The sequence below is a fragment of the Rhopalosiphum maidis genome, chromosome 3, assembly GCF_003676215.2.
Source record: "Rhopalosiphum maidis isolate BTI-1 chromosome 3, ASM367621v3, whole genome shotgun sequence".
NCBI lineage: Eukaryota > Metazoa > Arthropoda > Insecta > Hemiptera > Aphididae > Rhopalosiphum > Rhopalosiphum maidis.
In genome coordinates, this window is record NC_040879.1 from 35,020,752 (window position 1) to 35,045,246 (window position 24,495).

A 24,495-nucleotide genomic window follows, 5' to 3' on the forward strand; every position below is an offset into this window, starting at 1 on the left:
AAAAAGGAATGTAATCAGTGCCGCAGCCAGGAGGATCGTTATTGGGGGTACATGCCCCCAACCATCATACCAATTTTTTTTTATTGGTCGGCCGTATTTTATTATACAGACATTTTTTTCTAAGTTACCAGTATCATTAATATAGATATTTATATAATTCAAGGTAAATCTATGATAACGATAAATTATTTATAATTTGTATTCATAAATGTCAAATAGTAATGATGAGCACGGATTTTAGATTCAAAATACGAGTGGATCCAATTTTTTTTTGGGAACATGACTATAGCTTAATTATTATGTATATCATTTAAATTTTTTAAGCGGCTTCATCATAATCTCCTTTATTTTTAAACACCCCATTTGTGTAAGATTAGCTATGGCTTGTATTATATTATATTACGTTTGATAAAAGTTAAAAGTTATAATCTTGCAATCTTGTTAGTAAATAGGTAGTTATAATATTCAAACAAAAAATATAATTTTGTGTTTTCACTACTCTGATTGCACTTATATAAAAATTAAAGGTAATTGCATCCATGTAATGTGTGTATATATATATTGTAACAATTAGGTACCAATTCATTAATACAGAACAATTTTAATTTGAAATTTACGTGTATAAAGTTGTTTACCCATACAAATACATGGTTTTTATAAAAAATTTTTGAATTTTCAAAATATTATAATAATACTTAAAATATATATACATCAGTAAGTTATACCTTTTTTATATCTGATTTTCAAATATATTTTATTTGTGTATTTGTTATGTATTCTTTTGTTTTTAATTATTAATATAGTTTATATTTTATATTGTCTAATTATATCAACGATAAATATTATCAAAATATATTAAAACTACATACCGAAAGACAAAATAAATTTTAAGTAAATCAAAATTAAAACTTTAAAAATGTCAATTAAATAATTTAAATAACATAACATTAAAATTAAACAACAGAAATAATAATAATTATAATTATAAATAATAAACCAAATGAAAAATTGTTGGCTAACTTCATCATTCTGCACATCTGATTTTTTTTCAGATGACGAGTTGAACAATTAAACAGGAGTGGAAATTTATTGGAATAAACAAAAATATATACATTGTCAAAGTATATATATTAAAATTAATATTTTTTGAAAAACATATACAATTACATCAACTTTTCTATTAGCCAACAAATTTTAATTTAAGTGTAGGAAACATGAGAGTAATCATGTGAGATTGATCGCATTATTTTATAGAATTATTAGATTTTTATGAAATTAAATATTACATTTAAATGTTTTTTTTATTTGGGAAAATGTTGAAAATACAAAATCAATATTTATTGTAAAAGGAATATAGATAATACTTTGTCAACGTCTAAATAATTACCTCGCTTGACTTGGTTTTGAAAAAAAATCTAGACTTAAAATATTACGAATTTATGTGTCATATATTCCTTGCACTCTGCAGGCATGTATTATATAAAAAGTGTAATATTTTTTTCGAGTGGTAAAATACTCATATAATTAATATATACCATATTATTTGATTATAGACCAAAAATAGCATGAAACAACAGGATTAAAAAAAAATAATAATACTAATACAAATTACCTAACCCAATTTGTGTAATTTTGTGAAAATAATTTAATGAAAACGATTATTAATTTATAATTTAAATATTCGTTTATTTGCTAGTTTGCTAAATATTACCATGTATTAAATTTGAATACGAATATGAAACAAATATGAAGTATTCAATGCCATTTGTATTAACTAAGATCACTTTAAAGCCGTTTTTAGAATTTAATCATCACGGGGCACATATGAAATGACACACCCTTACTTTTAGGGTTCGTCATATTTTTTTTCTCATACTAAATTAAACATTTTGAAAATGTGGTATTTAGTAAAATATAATAATACAGGTACATAACAAATTAAAGTTCTCAAATAATATATTTGAATTCCAACAAAATCACAAACATTTTTTTCTTAGTTAAAATATTTAATTTTATAAAAATTTGAACTAAAAGTGTTAATAATATTAGAATTTTTAGAATTGTAAGTTTCAGTAAGAATTACTTGTAAGGTATTTAAAATTAAAACTGCGAGCCTGAATTATAAAAATTGGTTATTTTATGCGTTCTTAATAACAAAATAATTTAAAATTTTTAACTTTTATAAAAGTTTTAAACTACAACAATAATAGAAATAAGCTAAAAAACAATTTTTTTTTTTTAAAACAACTTTTATGGAATTTTATACAACATTTTACATTATCAACATTTTTTATCAAGGACTAAAAAAATTATCAGCACCTAAAATAAAAAATAACCAAAAAGCTTAACATTTTCGAATGCCTTTAATAATACCCTAAAATAAGTTGAAATATTTATAAAATGTTATTGAATATATTAAATAATAATGTAATTTATACTAAAACATCTGATGTTTTGTTCTATGAACCAGGTAAAAAAAAAAAATGAAAAACATGTCGTAATCAATTGTTTATTTTATAATTTGTCAAAACAATATTGTTTTTCTATTAAAAATCATGATAATTAATGATTATTATAGTTAAATTCTAAAACAATAATTGACCTTTCTGAAACACTTTTCTAGGACAACGGGGCGATATATTTAAACTCGGTACAGTTCCAACCATACTGTCAAGTTTTAAATAAATATAAATTATAAAATCATTGTAGGTATTCTATCTATTTTGTGCATTACTTGTGTAAACTTATTTAAATTTACCCTTAAGTTTCACGAGTGTTTGAGACTTCCCACCCAAGCCTCTTTTTAAAAACAGATTGCTGCACTATAGAACTAAAAACTAAATCATTATAGACATTTTTATGATATCAGAAAATAATATATTTTAAAATCGTCAGAATAATGAGTTATTGTGTTAAACGTTTTTTTATACATTCTTCATATTTACAGCTATAATATTTAGAACATTTATATAATATATAACTTGACAATTAAATACTAAAATATATGTTATTAATATATAATGGTAGCTATTTTAATAAGTTGCTCTACTAATATCTATAAGTTTTTTTTTGTCAATTAATTTATAATAACAAAATTAATATTATACTAAAGAATAAATTTAAGTATGCATAATGTAACTGATTTTATAATGCTAATTGAAATATAACTGTAACATTATCAAATTTTAAAAATCAAGTAAATTTACTAGTTATTTAGTTTTAACCTAACCTTTGTTTAATCCGTCTGATTATGTACACATTTTTGACAGGAATATCTACTAAAACCATTTTATACTTTGATTTAAATTTATAAAAATCAAATATAGCTAAGGTATAGTAAAAACTATTACATATTAATGCGTGACAATAATAATTAACTTTTTAAGATTATACTGTGTAAAGTGGTTACTGGTTGGAAAAAAATAATTGATAAGCTTTTACTTGTAACAATACTTTCTCGAGTAGATACATACATTATTTAAATATTGCAAGTAAAAACTAAATACAACTTTTTTTAAGTATATTAAAAAAAAACAAGACGAAAATGTAATATTTTGCGATATCATATAAAATGAAATGCGTTGATTATAAGTAATATATCAGTAAGCAGGTATTTATCCTCTAAAACGTTCTAAATGTTGCACTAGTTTTTTAAATGTGCACAACAAAATCGAATGTCACATGGTATTAACACGTTACCGTATGTCAACAAGGTATAGGCGATCAATAGGATTAACACATTCTGCGCGGCATCAGTAGGAATTATATTGATGCCATAGGTAATTGAATTTTAATTAACTATATGTAGAGCATCCCAAGAGTCACATTTGAATGTATGGAGATGACATGAAATCTACGTCGAACAAATATTATTGGTATGAGGGTGATCTACATTCGTGCAACGTCTATGTATATAGTTACGTTTATGTATAATATACATTTGTGAGATACAAGGGACTGGTCGAGATAGGGAACAGACATTTAATTATTACATGATAAGCTTACGTGTCAACGTTTGACCGATATAATGGATCAGCCCTAAAAATTATTTATCTATTTATATATGACAAACTAGTAGGTAAAGTAAATTTAATTTAATTGAAATTAACGAATAAAAATGTATCACTTATGACCAATCACGAAACCATAAAATTAAATAGGGGGTAAACAATAATAATCTTATCAGATCGGACTTTTAAACTGCTAAAATAAATTAAAAATAATAGTAACAAAAATGCAAATATCATAACTTAAAATATGTGTACTTTTGTCACTATTATTTTTAATTTATTATAGCAGTTTAATAACCCTTCTTTATTAAACACATTAGCTACAATAATACATAAACTAATTATTCACAACCAGTGCTTACATTTTCTGCACTTAATACGAAACCAATGTATCAGTTACATAAATATTTGTTACTTTTAATGCATTTTTCAATCATATTTGAGATAAAAAAAAAAATTTAACTTTGTAAATTGCTAAGTATAAATTAATAATAGTCTTAGTTTATAATACAATTGCTTAGTTCAAACCATTAAACTACATTTTATATTCAATCATACAATAGATACCTACTGTTTATTACTTACTGGTCTTACTATACCTACTTCATATTTAAGTACTAGAAATTTTGATTACTGTTCATTAAAATAAATTTAAAATTACGGATAGGATATAGTAAATGTGTGTTAATTCTCGTCTAGTGATTTATATATTTTTTGTGTGAAATTTATTCAAATTATTCTTTGTCCATAAAAAAGTAGGTACCTATGTCGCCTTTATACAAATCGATTGTGGTCAAGCGACTGAACTATGTGGCTGAGTTGAATGCCAGTTTAACGTGTCAAGTTATTTTTAATTCGATTGCATGGCGGCTACGTTTTATACTAGCATGTTAAAATGCTATTTTAGTCTAGGAAAATTTTTAACAATCGATCTTCCCAAAATCGAATGACTATATAACTAAAATTTATCTTTTAAAGTAATATCTTTGTATACATATTGTTGATTTTATTTTTTTTTTCGTATTCACCTATATTATATTGTTTTAAATTTGTATTTATGCTTGATTTTTATTAATGAAAATTTTTTTTTAATAATCAGTTAAGTCTCATATGGTACCATTTTAATAGTATTATAATCAGTACCAGCTGTGTGTCTAATTAAAAATATATTTTTCTTTAAAGAAAAAATTTAATTTGATATCTAATTATTTTTACCGTTTCCAGAGTTTTGTTGCTGACTTTGCTTTTGAGTGACCAAATCGACCCAAAAAAATCATCTAAATTGCTACTGTGACGTTCTTCTGCGCTATCGGTTTGTGTAAATTTCATCCTCCGAAATAATCTTGAAGGCAATGTTGGTAAATCTGATGGTTTACCTACTTGATCATAGTTGATAAAATTGTGGTGCCACATTCGTTCTAGAAATATAATAAAAATCATTATTACAATTAAAGTTAAAATTAATTAAGACTTAAAAAAGATAAAAAAAACTGATATTGTTTACTGTTTAACAAATTTATCAAAGTTTAAATTATTATATTAAAACATTCGGTTAATATTTCTATCAAACTTTAAGACTAAAAATAAACATTGGATTTTGTTATTAAGTGTTAATAATATTTATCTGGTCACTGAATATTGATTTGACAAATTATTCTGTGAAAAAAAAGGAAAATACATATTTTATTAATGAATAATATATTATTTTGCATGGAAACTTGAAAAGTTCTAAACTTTTTTAATGTAGATATCATTTTTAAATGTGAAATTTAAATATAAAACGAGTGTTTTTATAAAATATTTTGTACAGAACATAAAAAAACCAAAAAAAAAATGAATTTTAAGAGACTTAAGAGACTTATAACCAACCAAATAACAAATATATATTTTAATTTTTTATAAATCTAAAAATTCACGAATGTATACTAATATAATATATTATAGTCTAATGAATTGATATACAATGGCTCGTATTTCAGTAAATCGATTTCTTTTATAGTAAAATAGTATATACTCGCATTTTAAATTAAAAGGTATTCAGTAAACCTAAATATAACAGTCATATTCAACTAATAACTCACACATTCAATTAAAAATCAAAATTGTATAGTATGAGAGACAATAGTTATCAAATTAAGAGAGTGTGTAAATTGTGTATAATACAAACTTTATAATTTTATAAACAATAATATAGGTAATATATTATGAATTTCTCGTAATACATTATTTTAAAAATATATCCTAAATCACTGAGTATATATCATACCAATATATGAAATATAAATGCTCTCACTACAAGAGTACAGATATAAATTTACAGTTCATTATGTTATATTTTAAAAGTAACTATATATTCTAAATAATTTTTTAACGATATATTCATAACTTTAGATATTTTATCTTATATTTTCAATCATACACTTCATGGACAAAAATTATAAAATAATTATACTAATTTACAATAAAAAATAGATAAATATTTGTTATGGGATTTTTCCTTTGTTTATAAATCATTTTAATATGATATTGAGTGGGTTGAAGACGTTATCTACTTATTATTGTTAAAGCATTGAAGTTATATAGTGCTATCTAGGTATTAAATACAGAGTACTATTTCATTGTTATGAATTATTTTCAAACGTATTGATTTGATTTTAATATATATATATATATTAATTAGAGGTTGAGGTCCCTGTTAGATGTTCCAATAAATATAAAAATAATAATATTTATTATACTTTTTTTTTTTGACAATATTTTGTAGTTTTAAATTCTAAAAACAGTGTGATATTTATTTAAATAATTATCATTTTTTTAATTATGTTAATATAAATAATCGTATTTATATTATTTGCCATCAGAAATTTACTAGAAAATTGTGCAAAATTTAAAAATAATAGGATATAAAGATGTTTTCAGAATGATGACTTAAAAATGAAATACTACATTCATTTATTTATATCCAAGTGGTTTCTGTGTCCCAGACTATTACATAAAACGTATTTCTAAATAACTAAGTAATATATTTTTCAAGGGTATAAAATTGATTTTATAATTATATAAACTGGGTGTGTATAAACACATTATGAATAATTAACTTATAAGAACAGAATTAGCTAATTCTACTATGTTGATATATTTGATGAGTCTGCAGAAATTAGACTAAAAGTTATCAATTCAGAAGCCTTGTATTGTATATTGGATTTAACAAAAATATGATTTTAACTTTATTTTGTTCGTAGTATATTGTAGAGCTAATGTTGCCTTATAACAAAAAAATAAACAGATTCCCGTCATTTTTTTTTTTTTACTTAGAAAAATAAAACATTGTAGAATTCTATTTCTATAATTTAAAAGTGTAGGCATATGCCAATAAGTTTGTAAACTACATATTTTATTTATTATTATTTTTAAATATTTTTTTATATAGTTTGCGTTAAAATATTTGTATAACTTTTCATAGTTGTTTAAGATTTATTAAATTATTTAGTAAGTAATATACCTAATACTATGGAGGGCTGCATTTTATATAATATTATATTACATAACAATAATAATAGTAATATACTGTTACCATTAGAATCATCAGATACACGCATACCACGCATAATGTAAGGTAACTACATTTATATTAATATTTACTATACGATTATCTTCGATTACACTAATCGTATAATTATTATTAAATAAGAAACACTTATTTCTGATATAATAATATAATACCTGATATAAGATTCAATTACGTACCTATATAAGCAGAAAAACCTTATGACATACATTTTTATACACTTTGATGAAGAAACTTAAACTGAAACTGAACTATAAATTAAAATATTTTAAATTTTGAAAAAAAAAAAATCAAGTACAAACTTTATGTAAGACAATTAATATTAAATATTATTTTAGTGCTTTTTATTTGCAAAGATCTGTAAATGGTCTTAACTTATTAATAAATCAATTAAAAATTAAAATTGGATATGTAAGTATTAGGTGACTTGGAAAATTGTAAAAATATTATGGATTTGAATTTATAAATTCTAGTATTATTTTTGAAATTGTGTGATGTTTACAACACCTCCAATTGTATTGTAAGCTGTATTCAATACACATTATTCACGTTTTCGAAGCGTTACAGATAAAGTTCAACCATTAACCATAATTCCTAATTTATTTTGGATTTATTGTTATTGTCTAATATATTTCCTAAATAAAATTTTTAACCATAAAATAAAAATATGGAAAATATAAAACTCAATTTATCAAGAGAATAATCTCGGTATAAAACAAATCTGTGAAATTATAGAAACGATATACCTACCTATAAGTTCTTATATTATTTATTTTAAACGATCAGTTTACTAGATATTTTATATTTTACTCTTAATAGCAACATATTGTATAGTATCGCAATTGAAGCGTCTAACGAAAAATGGCACACATGTAATTACAGAACTTACCGTTAATACAATATAATTGAGAATGCGAGTATCATTTTCATATTTACTTCAGATCATCGACGTTTTTTTAATTGTTTTATTAATTGTATGGCATAAATTTAGTTTATATACAATTAAAAATTCAATTTTTGGAAAGCTTTAATACTTATAATGTATTCAAAACAAAATTGGACGCGATAAAATGTATATTAAGCGTGATAAATCAAAATTTAAATAGTATTGCTGATAAAGAGTGTATTCAATCGTATTTTACCCACAGAAACAATACAATAAAGTATATTGATCGACTACAGCCTATTTACAATTGTTTTAAAATCCATTAGAATATTTAAATACTATTTCGAATAATAACTTTGACCTAAATAATATGTGTAGGACGTAAGTATTATTATTGTTGTTTTTTTTTTTTTTTATCATCAGTAATTTTGTAAATATTATACATTTCTTAAATGTATTAATGAGAATTTTATGCTAATATGTTAAACTCAATACCTTTAATAACAGCTGTTGATCCAGACAAAATCTTCCAGCAGTCATTAATCATATGGACTTGTATACGCAATAATGAGTCCACTATATCTGAGGGGCAAATATCTGTAGCATTTTTAATGCAAATTTTTGCACCAAACTCAAGAAGATCCAACACGCAATTCCATGATATCTCTGGTTGTACAATGGCTAAATGAAGTGGTGTATTTCCATATATATCCTGAAAAATAATAAAACACCAAACATATAAAATGGCGATCAAACAAAACTAAATGTATTAAAATGTATTGTATTTATAAATAAATAATAATGATTATAATAAATATTATGATTGGGAATTTAATATTAATTCACACAAATATGTTAGGGACAGGATAGGATACGACCTAGGGATAAATATTAAATTTCTTGTGCTATTTTCTGGTGGAAAACCAAAATATTATTTTCATATTAAAATAGCATAAATAATTAATTTACTGTAATATAAGTTTCAAGAACAACTTTACTTTTCTTATAAGAAAACCAATTGATTTTCGATGGAATAAAATAATTTATAATGATTTGCAATTTTGTTTTCTTGTATATTTTATCATAATTTTACACTGTATAAAAAGTATATACTAATATATTATAAGAATGATACCTAATTAAAAATATTGTTAAAGTACAAAGATATAATTTCTATTCATATAAAAATATTTTAATTCGTAAGTATTAAGAGTAAATATATAGCTTACTTAAGTGTATAATTCATTTTAATCAAAATACAAAAATACAGTTTCTCATCCTATATTGAAGAATACTCATGTAATAAACCTCCTTTTTAAAACGTTAAACGTTTATTTTCCCACAAATTCTTAGGATTATATTACAAACTTAACTCATTGTTAAAATATATCTACATAGTACAGGTAATTTTAGATCCGATACTAAATAATAATTTTATATTTTAATTATAAGATAAATTATTTTAAGAAATTTAAATGATTACATAAATTGTTTTATTTAGTCAACGTATTGTTTTTACTGCTGAAAATCAATAGGATATAATATCAACTATTCTATACAGTTTTAAGGAATTTTATAATATTTTTGACTAGGTAGTTTTATCGTGAATATTTGAAGAAATAACAAATTGTGTACAGATATCCACTAAAGGAAATATGTCAGTATATTTACAAAGATTATATAAGATAATAAGTAAAATACTTATTATTGTCACTGTTTACGATCTAATTGTTTAATTTAATTTGTTTTATAATAGTTTTATTGATTCATTTAATTTATTCAAAAATAATTAAATTAAATTCAGTTTAATTGAATAACAATTTTTTCAATAAATATTATTGCTACAATTAGTTTTTTTTATTATCGATAGATTACAATGTGAACAGTTAAGACCATTAGTTTTAACTTATTTTCATACAACGTTACATTTATTAGACATATTTAATTAAATATATTTGTAATAAATTAAAACTATTCTATTAGGTATTTCGTTAATACATTAAGAACACTGTTTTGATAAAACCTACTTTTATTACTTATATACATTATAATTGCTTATAACATAAATACAATTGTTTATTACTATGTTACTTATTATTTCTAAACTTGGTAAGTATAGATTAAACAGCTCCTTACTGTGTTATAGTTATAAATTAAGTTTGTATGTTAATTAATTGTATTTATAAATTGTAGTCGTAACTACAATTGTAATTGGAAATTGCCTATTTCAAATATAATAAATAAACTATATGTTATTCAAATAGTATAATTGTCTGAAAAATAATGTGTATATATTATATTGTATACATATATAACATTTATTTAGGCTTTAATTAGTCATACATTTTTTATATTAATATTTGTATGCTTCAAGTAAACCTTATGCTTGTATATTATATTATATTATAAAAGAACATGCTTATTAATGATTTATCGCATTTCTGATGACACTGTTGAACTTCTTTATAATTATTTTTTTTTTTTGCAAAGTTGTTCTAAATATCTCTCTAAGTGACAAGTGTACCCTCTACCATGCTCTTTTTTAATTTTTGGTTTAGGGAAGAGATGGGAAGACAAACGGTATTCCGTTTTTTTCACTTTTTCAATAAATCTTTTGAACAATTTCACGTTTTATCTTCAAAAAGTTCTTGAAACTATCAAACCGAAATATCAAAACGTCATTCTTTTTTCCATTTTCTGTCTGGAATGGAAGGGAGCATACATTGTTTTTTAATGTGTAATTTTTTTGGTGAGGTATTTGAATAGTTCCTCAAATTGTATTTATTCTTAACTAAACAATACAAAAAAATACGAGTAAAATCATACTTTAATTGGACTAATATCAATATTGCCATCTGGAAGTTATAAGTACCTACTTTAACACTACACAATATATGCAGGGTGTAACTTGTCTATTTTAAAAATGTAATAATAGTACAAATGCAAAAATGTCAAATAGACGAGTTACACCCTGTATACCTATATTAAGACAATATATACTATATCATGAAATTAATGTACGAGTTTTCTTGTTTCACTTTATCATCTTGAGTTCGACTTTGAAATAATAAATTAATAACTTATTGTCACCGCAGTCCTAACCGGTAAATCTATTCAAGTAATAAATCAACGGAGTCTATTATAATGTATGAACTACACGGTGGCCAATGATGACATAACCAAAAAAGACATTTAACGAAATCCATCTCTTCCATATAGCGCACATTAACTCACTACTTACCCGTTTCTCTGCTGTCTACCTGTATCACTATCTACTTCAGTTTGCCACCGTGGACGAGAAAAGGTTGAATATAAAACGATATAGGCGTATCCACTTGAATTATTAAAACAACAATAAATCAAAGTTGCTAACCTGGACATTTGGAGATCCGCCGAACTTGAGTAGTAAATAAATCATGGTGGGATTTTGGCGGACCACAGCCAAGAACAGCGGCGGTAGAGTCATCAAGTACTGCTTGGTGTACATGTCAGCCATTTCGTTCATGCGGTCCAGCGATAGCGAACTCTTGATCTTGAAGATTATTTTCGGGACGACCGTTTGGATATCGTCTGTGTCAGCGCTAGGCTGTGACACGGTGTCCGGCAATATTATTGGTGGCGGAGACGTCGACGGTGGCGGTGTCGTCGACGGCATTATCAATGGCTGTGATTGCGGCGAAGGTCGCGAAGACTGCAACGGCTTCACTTGACACACGGTGACCGGTGCGTGATCGAAAACGACCACAGGCACGGTGGCCGGGCAATCGGCGGCCATCGTCACCGAGGCCACCGAGCCACCGGACATCGCGGCCGGTACCGTCGGGGATCCAGTGGACGACAGCGACTGGAACGACTGAAGTGACGACAGCGAATCGAGCAGAAGCAGGCGGCCACCGTTCTCCAACTCGTAGTCCGCGTACCGGCGTTGCTCGTGTCGGTCGAACAGCGTGTCCACGTCCAGTTCGGTGCTGCTGTCCATGTCGCTAACGTTGCCGCTACTGTAGGTGTCCCGGAACGACAGGTTCCAGAGTATGGCACGGACCACGTCACTGCTCCGGCGCAGCTCGCTCATGATGCCCTTGAACTCGACGGGCGGGGCTGCCGCAAAACCGGACGCGCCCGCCGGACCCTTCGGTGCGAATCCGGCCGCGGCGTAACCGCCCGCCAGACACGCGATGCCCGTGATGCCGGCCGCGTGGCTGGTCGCCGGCCGCGCCTGTTGCGGTTGTTCGGGTTCGCAGCCACACATGTCCGATGGTGTGGATCGGACCAGCTTGCTGCAGCCGGCCCGGAGCTTTTGCAGCAATGGCCGGTTCTTCTTCGTCGGTTTATCGTTGTCCAGCGACAGCGAACGTTGTCGCATCAGCACCGACCGGTTGGTGCTACGCTCGGCAACCGCCACCACCATTGCCGTCGCCGCCGGCTTTGGCGACGGTGACAGCGCCGGTGCGGTTACCGGATTCGGTGACGGCGACGACGCCACTGACGTAGCCGGCCCGACCGCGATCGCTACGTCTTCGTCTGGCCGCACGTCATCGACCACCGATCTGATTTCTGAAGAAGAGTAAAACAGACAACGGACGTTAATATCACATGCTCGCGAAAAAACAAATTTATTGTCTTAAGCGCTGTCGTAGATATTATGATAATATATCACTCGACATATTATATATTTATATCCTATACAACACTGCAACAAAGGTACAAGATTTGCATTTATGGACAACAAAACGATGTTTTGCGATAATAATAACGACTGTAGTTTGCAAAATTGCAAAAAAAAAAAATGAATTTCATTTTCCAATTGTCTAACTCTCGTTTATTACACTTGTTTATTATTACAATATTAATATGTTGAGTGACATACCTACATTATACTTCAATATTCTATGAATAATTTTACCAACATTAATTATATATTACGCGCTTATAACTGGTTTATGGTTATTTGAAAATTAGTAATTTCACTACCATTGTTGCTAAAATTTAAGACACTTAAAATCTCAGCACCGTTATCATCGCTACTAAAAACCTCGACTACAATGAACGCACAAAAAAAATATAACAAATTATAACTACCTGTATCGTAATGATAAATATCGTGTATATCGAATCCAGTTTCCTCGTCGATTTCACATTGAATCGAGGCTGGCTTAATGTTACATCGTTCGCTTGGTCCGGACGAGCCAGACGGAGAACGTCGGAGCACGTCTAAATCAGTCAATACGTGGCCACCGGCATTAGGATCTATTCCATTCTCGAGCAACGTTCGCACCACATCCAACGACCCATAGTCAATAGCCGTGTGCAATGCGTTTTTGAACGGTAACAATGTTTGATCGTCTAACGACAAAGAACTGCGTGACGAATCATTTTGATCAGATCTGTGTGCAAAATAAATGTATAATAATTATTGTCGTTAAACATCACGAAGGAGTTGCGAGTTACACAGTAGTAGCGTTTAATTGAATTTAAACTAAACGCGAATCAATGAACTTTATCGTTTTATGAAACTTAATTTAATATAACTACAATCATAATATTATTGTGTTGAAGAAGTAAAAAACAGAATAGAACTGGCGAATTAAATTTATTATTGGTGTATAGGTCAATAAGCGGCGACTAGAATAGTGTCAACTTGTACCATTACTATAGTAAACAATAAAATTATTCATATTCTCGAATGGAAATACAATTGTAACAAGGCGATTAAAACGACTAAAAATTGTCGTTTTATGAAAATATAGAATAATTTATTGATAATAAATATTTATATACATTCATTGTGGTGTGAATCGTCATTAAAATCATCACAGCTCTTAAGGCAGACTAATTATTTGTTATTGAATCGGACATCAATAAGTGCATTACTTGATAGTATCGGATATTGTAATAATTAAACGGCACAGACTCGAACGCGGAATGTCAAAACAAATTTAGAGCAAGTTACATAATAAAAAGTGATTGTTATTTGAGATTAAATTCAATTACGATCGGATAAATATGACGAGAGTAATTTAAAATAGTGTTTATACAACAGTTTGAATCAATAAATAAAAATTATTATATCTTAATCGAAGCAGTTTGAAAAAAAATATTTTTTTTATATATAAATTGTTATGCTTATAATTTTTAATTTATAAAATAAAGAGTTGTTTTTAAATAAAATTACTTCGATGGAAACATAGTAAATATGTTAATAAATCAAATACCGTTTAACCTAATTTTCTACTGTTTTGATAGGCTGTATTATTTTTGATATTGATTATCATATTATTTTGATTGTCATGAAAATAGTTACCATATATTAAAATATGTACTACCATCTGGCAGTACATACGAAAGTTTGCTGAAAACAATTTAATAAATGCCTAGGTGTAAAACGACATAATTTATAAATAAGACACTCAATCTAATTTAATTATCACATTGACGAGTCACCAAATATCCACTCTATCAATTTTTGTATTTCATCTTCTTAAAACACGACTGACTTTAATTTATTCAAGATAAAAAGCATGTGTACATACAATTTTAATTTATTTCTTTTCGTGAAGAATTTTTAAATTGGATAAAATAATTTTAAAGTGTTTTACAGACAACTGTAAAATTAGCATTATGAATTTCAACAGTTTTCTAAGGAAATTAAATAAATTCAGATGTATCACAAAGGTCTCATTTAGACTCCCAGATGTTTATTTAATTTATTAATAATTCACCTGATATATATACATGACAGCTCAGTAAGGCATATCCTTTTATTCTCTGGTGACACAACATTCTTATTCTGTTATCGAATTCTCTTAAATTCATTAAAATTACAATCCAATTTTGTTATCTGGAGTCGTAAATTAAAAATCTAAAAAGTGTCAAGGTTTTTCTTATTTACTTTAAAAAAGTCTTGTTTTTGTTAATTACGTATACGATTAAAAATTATAAATTTGCTGAGTGACTTAAATTTTACTTAGTAAAAATATATATATATTTTGCACATAAATACAAAGATAACAATAAAAATTTAGAAATGTCTGAGCTTATTAATAAGTAAAATAAATACAAGTTATATTAAAAATAAAGATAGCGCTTAAAATTAAAAGAGTTCATATTAATCCCTAGTGATATCTCATCTTGGGTTCGGGTCAGTAATTTGGTTTGTCAAATTATTCTACTTATATTAATTAAATCGTTAATATACAATATTTATTTTAAAAATTGTTAAATTAAACATACCAATATTTAAAATCATATAGAATTTATAATTTGTTCAATTAATAATTCCATATATATATATATATATATATATAAATTATGGGTAATAACAATACGACAATACAATACAATTGCCAATATCGATTATAATAGTTAGTTTTAAATTTTAAAATAATAAATAGATAGTGCACAAATAAATACATAAATACATTTGCTTTATTTTCTATTTGTGTTAATAACTGTAAATTTGCATTATCTTACGTGAAGTTTTTTCATTGGAAAATTAATTTTCAAGATTTATTGATCTTTTTTTATCGAGAAATTTTAAATTATTATTAAGAATATAACACGATGGTGTTTTCTCCGTTTATAATTTATTAAAAATAGATCAAATATTAACTACTACTATAAAGATGATTATGCCTGCCTTATTGTGGTAGTAGTAGTAGTAGTAGTGTTATAAAAATAATATTAAACAGTAAGTAAGTAGGTATCAATAAAAAATAAATAAATAAAAGTTTGAAAGTATAACGTCAACGTCAAATTATTTGATGAGATTATAAATTACTGAATATAATAGATAAAATAATAATTTAACTTTTTTTTCTGTCGTTAGTTTTTGTTATTTTATTGAAATTAAATAATAATTATAAATAATAATATAATAACAATTAATAAATGCTGTGTAAATCACTTTTTTATTATTATTATTATTATTTTTTTTTTTTTTTTGAGAAATGGGGTTAACACTCTCTGTCTACTCTTATATTCACACCTGCAAATGACCTTAACAACACAAAAAACACAAGGGTACATGGACACCCCGTGGCGTAACTACCTCAGCATTACATTTTGTGTCTGTTTCACCGATGTTAACACTAGTTATGCTACCCCCTCCCCCCAAAAAAATCCTTGAAATAAACCTAAAGGCATATCACAACAATAAGCGCACGTTGATCTTTCACAAGTTTATAACAGTTTGTCAACCTACTAAATTAATCCATACATGTACATTTTATACCATTTACTAATGAATTTATTAAACTAAATTAATTTATCTTTGGCCTATGTTAGATTTTACAAGACGCCTACACTAATAATACGACTATAATATTATACACTATAATACAGTCGGTATTCTTATGACTCAGAATGTGAATACCATAGACTTTCTAATTTAAGCACGTGCTTTTAAATGTTACAACTAAATTTTAGAAAATGTTAGGGATAAAATTTACTATCTTTATTTATTATTTTATAATTTGTAGCCCATATAAAAATATAATTTAAATTAAATATTACAAATACATCATTGCTGTAAATTTATCTATTATAAATTACTTAATGTGAGTTTATTATACTGTAACTTTTTAATAATATACTGAAAAATAATCGTCTTAGTAATAACTATCTTCTGGTATATCTAGTTCTATGCAAGTAAACTACGTTTTGTAAGAAGTAATCGGTCAAAATTACACCTAGATTTAATATTTATAGTTTTAAGTCTTTTAAGGATCAAATAAATTTAGTGATTTTGGTACCTGATAAAAGCTGGGTTTCTCCTATTTTCTATGCCAGTCATAATCATTGTACTAATACTACTTAGTTGATATTGTATACACTTTCACGACTCACGGAGTCAGTGTAACTTTATTTCAATGCAAGTCGAACCAGTTGTGTTTTGTAAGATGACAAATTTAACTTAGGTGTGCAGTATTAGATACAATGCACTAATGAGTTCCTGCTGTTTTTTCTATAAGTCGAAAAATAAAAACTTGAAAGTTATGTTTAAGCGTCTAATAATTATCAGTCATCTCTGATTAAAATGTTTTTAAATTTATATTATTTCATGGAAAATCGGCTTAAATAGTAACTTGTCGTGGAAAAATAAATGTAAGAACGAACAATACTTGCGCATATAATTAAATATTATGAATACGTATTAATAATGACTTTTATACAATAAAGTGTAGTAAAGGACAAGTTTATCTAAGTTAAAATATGACTGTACTAAGAAAAGGTATATATTATATTAGTTTTTCAAAAGATAATAACTACGATATTGTAATAAATTTATAAATTGCACATAAAATACAGTGTTATATTATCATCAGATTTTATTTTAGATCCACAATTTTTAAAAAATGTATTTATTATTTTCTTCTCATTAATTTAGTAAAATTAGTAAATAATGTGATTAAATATTTGTGATGTATTATTTAGTTACACTCGTGTGACAATTGCGTAGAAGATTTAAATTTAGTTAATATTATCTACTAATTAGTACCACAATTTAGTTAAAATTACAAACCATAGTTTGAATAAGGACATCCTAATCTAGTTGGATTAGTTAAGAAAAGATTTGAATAAACTTATCATATTATAACTGCTCGTATAATATATTATACCGACATTAAATTAATTTTAATTTAAATTATCGATTTTTACTATACAGATTGCAAATATTAGTATTGATATACAAAGAAATATGTAACTATATAATATAATAATGATAGGATATTATAATATTATAAAACTTTACTTTTTTTCAGTACATTTTTTATAGCTTCCTTTCCTAGTCTAGCCGTAATCATATTTTCCAGATTCCATGAATAAACTTCTATTTTTTATAATCGATTACTTATTAAAATAATAAAATATGACAATCCTGAAAGTCTTTTTTGGTTGATTAATTAAATTTATTAAAAAATGATTCAAAAATATTTTTCACAAAGAAATATTATAAATTTCATATACTATAGATTAAATTCGTTATAGTCATATAATACTCGCATCCTTTATTGCCAGTAACCTTGTAGGTAGCGCGACAGACCGTTATCGACATTACCGGGTTCGACACTAACCAATTATATAACATTGTTTACTTATTCGGCACTATGTGATTTTTACATAATATATGCACGCCTAATAGTCAATATAGTACTTATTTTAGTATTTCATGGTAAATTTCGGAAACTTTATTAACTGGAAACAACCCCTTGTAATGGCACAATATTTTTTTTTCTTTTTAATATCACAAATCTTTAGTTTTTATTAAGCTTAAATAAAAAATTAGATTCTTTCTTGAAACAAAGCTTATTTCATACAAAACTTGTATGGCAACTGATTGATAGTTTACATAAATTAATTTCCCTCTATCGTTAATTCAAAGTAAATCTACTGAAACATCAACAATCGCTAGAGATGCTCATCGTCGGCGCACTTTTAATTTTTGATAATATATAAAAATGATTAAATGCAAAAAATTTAATAATATTATAATTAATTATGTTAGTTAATAAAATAAAGAAAATATGTAAAATGAGTCTAAATTAGAAAAAACGAGACCTTCGGGAAATTGTTGGGGGGGAGTAAACTCCATTATAATTTAATATTAAATTAACGATAATTGCTATACAAATTGGTTTGATATTACACACAAGAGATATTACACCCATTTAGTTGATAAACATCAAAAATATATTTTAAGAACGTATTTTAATAATTCTTTAAGTGCATCCAAAGTGTTATTGTAAGACAATCATTTTCTTAAAACTTAAATTTGTAAAAATATTAATATAATATCTGTGTATAAAACTAAACGGTAATTAAATTTTTTTTTCAAAAATATATAAATAAATTCAATTTTTGATTTCATAGTTTTTGATGATGATACATTGATATCTATTACTAATTATAATTTTTAATTACTGTGACTAAATAACCACTTAATGTATATTTAATATTTATAATGTTATTATAATTTTAGTTGTAAAATGTCCATAGTCTATCATTTAATTTAAATTATAACCACTCATATTAATATATTATATTATTATGTCTTTATAATATTGTCATTATAACACCCTGAAATATGGCGTTATTAATATTTTATGCAACCCAAATTCATTAAATTGCCATCTAAGGTTATTATATCGTATTATTGAACAGACGTGTATATTTATTGTTTTAATTTAATTAATTTTAATGTAGCTAAATAAGCAGCTTGAGATGTAAGTTGAAAAAATTAAAATAATTTTTTATAGACTTGAATTACTATTATATAATTAAAGCACAACAATATTATATGAAATACTTTTAGGACTTAAATGACAATGATGACATTTAAAGTCAAATTTAAATTCAAGAATCATTAAAAATGTACGGTTAAATCGATAGTGGTAATGTATTAGTTATAAAATATGCAATCGTTATTGCTTGTCAAACGTCACCAGCTGGTTAGAATTTGACTATAGTAGGTATTGACTATTGAGTTAGGACAAGCCAATTATCTAGCATTGTATACACCCACATCATTGGACCAACAAACTACCAACTAAGTGACATCAGACAACTCAGATGATAAAAACAACTGAAACCACTTAAATAATTTTAATATTTATATTGTAATGTGTCCGTATATTTGCTATTTTACCAATTTATGTAGTGAAAATCTAAAACAAACATGGACGATGTACATGGAAAAATAAAACATATTGTACAAATAATAAATATTAAAATCAATATATACAGAACTGTTTCAATGCAAATATTTAAGATATTTTAAAATAAAATACATTGTAAATTACAATGATCTTAAAAGAAAAAGTGTTTCAATAGTTACATATTTTTATGAGTTATTTGTGCATAGTATTATTCTATGTATTATTTCTATATTAAACATTTTTTTCTTTCATAAATATTATATTTATTATTTTGGAATAAATTTCATTTAAATTTATTTCCTTAGAAAATCGAGTATTTATTGAAACTCTATCACATAAAATATGATAGAAAATAAATATTTCTAATTTCTTCATTTTATTCTATGATATAATCGTGTACTTGTGTGTTATATACTGTTTTTGAATTTATAACTATAACTATAGTCTAGAATAAATTAGTACAAGTCATTAGTCTATAAATATGTTTACAATCACGAATTTCGTTTATTTTAGTTTTGATGTAAGCCAATATTTGTTTTCTTTCTTACCTACACACAAGAAACCTGATCTGCGTTTAGAAGAACAAATTTTGTTTTAAAATTACAGTAAATATTGACCTTTAATTAATCTCTATAGTAAGCATATTATCTAATGAATATAGTAAGCTTTCAGCTACACTTAAATTTTAAAGTAAGTTATAATTATGAAAACTATTACGGTTTTAAAATGTTCATAACTACCTTTAAAATTAAAATATCATTAAAAATTAATAAGATGTCTTATTGGATAATGTTCTAACAATCTTAACTTTAAATTGTATAATATGTCGTAGTCAATCTAAGATAAAAGCTATCAAAACAAAATTGATTCTGCTAAACGCAAATTTGCTGTGTATAGTATGTGGGTCAGACAGAGTAAACCTTTGGTTAGTGCGCTGACATCCTCTCAAATGAAATTATTTACTTGTTTTATGTACCTGTACAATATACATATATATTTATAGCACGCGTCTCATTGAAAACTGAAAGCTGAAATATTCTTAGGATTTCTTTACACGATATAAGCCGAGTACGTTTTACTTTATATTAATATATTTTGAAGAATATTATGAGATTATTATTATTATGAACTATTTTTTTTCTTTTCAATATACCCATTACTAACGATTACCGCTATATAGTATCCAATTTCTGTTCATTAATGATGTCCGTGTTTGCTATATACATAATAACTCAAGTGTCCCTCATACACTAATTGATTTTTGGCCACTTTAATGGAAAATATGAAAAATGAACTTATTCTCTACTTCGATCTCTAGTGTGAAAAATCATTAATGTAATCTGTCAGCATTACAAAGAGTTGTAATATTATTTTTGAAAGCTTTTTCGGTAAGTATACATGCGATATATAATCGAAAATGGTGTCTAGTAACTTAAAATGGTTTCTAAAACCCACGTATCGTATTATAGGATACTTAGTATATAATTTATAAATGGATAACAACTTCATAATTTAAGTATATTACTCATATACCACACATAAATACAAACCTAAATGTGATATATTAACTATTACTTCTAAAATTATATACATTGTGAACAATTTTGTTCCTTAAACAGCTGCAGTCACTATCGATGCGGTCAAGACCATTTTAGTGCTATTTGAGATCAATTTATTTAAAAGTACGAGAGTTTAAAATTGTAGATACAAATTTGTGGTAAAATGTTTTATAGCTATGTACAGAGTGATTCACTACGCATAAAGTTATTGGTGCTTTGCATTTAGGTAACTTTATCTAAAGATTAGAACGTCCAACTCCAGGGAGTTTTTATCTTGAATTCTGTTAAATTCTACTATTTTACTTACTATATCATTGCCATAGTTTATTAATCTAATAACACTGCGGATTTAGTATGATATTGGATCTATATATTCTGTATGATTATACGATGCACATTAAAATATTAATACTAATTTATATTTAGGTATATATTTTGCGAGTATTTTACCAAACTATTACTTGGGTTTCCCAAGCATATACACATTACTCTATTTATACATTACTTAAACACAATAAGTTATACAATAATACATATTGTAGAGGCGTATTTAATTTTCAATATTCGAGTCTGTGAATCATATAGATGACTGATTTTCTATATTACCTTTATGACTCATCACTCACAAGTAGGCGAATAAATAATTAAATTCGTTTAAGACTTATCTTGTCAAAATTTATACACACTTTATATTACTACTATATGACAATGAATGTTACTTTTAAATTCTGAAATATGAAATATAGCAATGTGTACAGTAATTTTCACACAAATCATATTTTAACTACGTTCATGAAGTTTTTTGACATAAGAAAGTAATAAACCTAAACATATTTAAATATTTTACACTATATAATTACATGTTTAAATTTTTAGTTACACCTATAATAACTTTTATTTTAAATAAATTTTAAATACATTGTCTTTTAAATTAATATATAAATGGGCATCGACTTCACTAAATATTATTGTTTTTACAACTTCAATGTTTTTCAAACTTATTTATAGGTAATAGTTTAATAATATTTGAATAATTTATTAATAGAATTGTTTTTAAAATTATGAACAATTTAATGTAGATAGTTCAGCATGCCTTACTTCTCTACATAATATTTCAAAGGTATAAAATATTGCATTTTAGTTTAACTTCGCTATTTCATAATCTATGTAACGTAAAAATTAATTTCTTAACTTAACCTACTGATTCAAACATCTGTAGTCCAATAAAGTTTTTATATTAATTTTAAGTAACAAGTAACTGAAATAACAGTCTAAAATAATGTCTTATATTTTTTTCGCCGTAATTTTGTTCATTCAACATAGACATAAAATTTGTTCTTAAACTAATCTATTTTTTTTTAATACATATTTAATTCACAAATTTCTCAGTTGAACTTTTTTGTTAACAGTTTCTGTTATATGTAAAAAAACTACAATGTATTGCACTATTCCATACTATAGTCTGTTTATGTTATAATTCTGAAGTAAAATAATGAAATCGTTTAGATATCATTGATTTCATTTGTATGACAATACTTATACATCAGTAGATTATATCAGCTGATAACGTATAAACATAAGAGATTTTGACCATTTAAGAAAATTTATGTTTTATTTTAGTAAATGATAATGGTCATAACTAATAATGAATCAATAAAATATGTCATATTATAATACTTTATAATACTTTATAATATTAAAATATTTCTAGTTATCTTTTTATTTTTAAATGTCTATCACATTTATATGAAAAAAAAAATGTATGATCGTGGATAATATGCTTTTTGTACATTTTTTCATTTCACGTTTGATATAAAAATCAACATACATATTGTAAAATATGCAATGTTGACAACAATAAAATATAGTTTGATTTTAATAGGTTGTGAATCTAATATAGCGAGACGAGTGCAGTGAAAAAATACGGCACGCCTGATGGTTTATACAAACCCATTTACACACTGGATTCGTCGACTAAAAAATCATTTTTAATGATTTTTTAAAAATTCCCAATTTATTTACAACGATTTAATGCGCTACAATATTTACATAACAATAAAGATATTATACTATCGTAATTTGTGAATTTATCTAATTTATTTTATTATTTAAATTAAGCATGTGGAAGAATATCACGTAGCTTTAAATTGGATAGTAAGGTTAATCGACTCAGGCCCAATATTATAAACTTTTTATACTTATAAATGAGATTAAAAACTAGCAAAAAAACTTGAATTGAATACTTTATCTCAAAGAAAAAATCAAACCAAAATCAAACTTAAAATTGTGTATATTCGAAGAATGGACAACAAATGTTAACGAAAGGTATATATGTACAATAGTATATTTTTTTTATATATCGTATACCTAATCATGTATAATATATATATATATATATATATATATATATACATATTTATACAAATATATTTTATAAATTAAATTTCACGTTAAGGAAAAACGAAATTACTGTAATTGATTATGTTGATACAATAAAACATCATATTTCACTTATAAAAAAAAATATATATATACCTAAAAATGTAATATTTTTTCTTATTAAATCATATATATATATATATATATATATATATGTATATTGTTTGTTTTTTTTTTTAATAATGTTACGGATAAAAAAAGAAAAGAAAGAAAAACGAAATAGATATGACGTATACTATTATTTTAATTTTAACAAAGCGAAATAAATGTTTATAAGCAAATTAGATTTCAAAAAATTGAGTATCGGTGAATTGAGTCAATAAATTGAGTGTTAGCAAATTAGAAAATCACACAACTTATTACCAACGGATAATATGAC

The 24,495-nt window shown here is 25.5% G+C and overlaps 1 protein-coding gene across 1 annotated transcript in view; it reads right to left on the bottom strand.

The window, feature by feature from the left end:
* The window catches only part of LOC113557912, an 80,657-nt gene that overhangs the window by 34,113 nt on the left and 22,049 nt on the right, over positions 1 to 24,495 (bottom strand). The window contains exons 5-8 of the mRNA XM_026963452.1: positions 13,544 to 13,848; positions 11,838 to 13,018; positions 8,960 to 9,176; positions 5,226 to 5,428 (exon numbers count right to left, since the gene is read on the bottom strand). Coding sequence (XP_026819253.1) covers positions 5,226 to 5,428; positions 8,960 to 9,176; positions 11,838 to 13,018; positions 13,544 to 13,848 — 1,906 coding nt within the window. The remainder of the gene's footprint in view (positions 1 to 5,225; positions 5,429 to 8,959; positions 9,177 to 11,837; positions 13,019 to 13,543; positions 13,849 to 24,495) is intronic.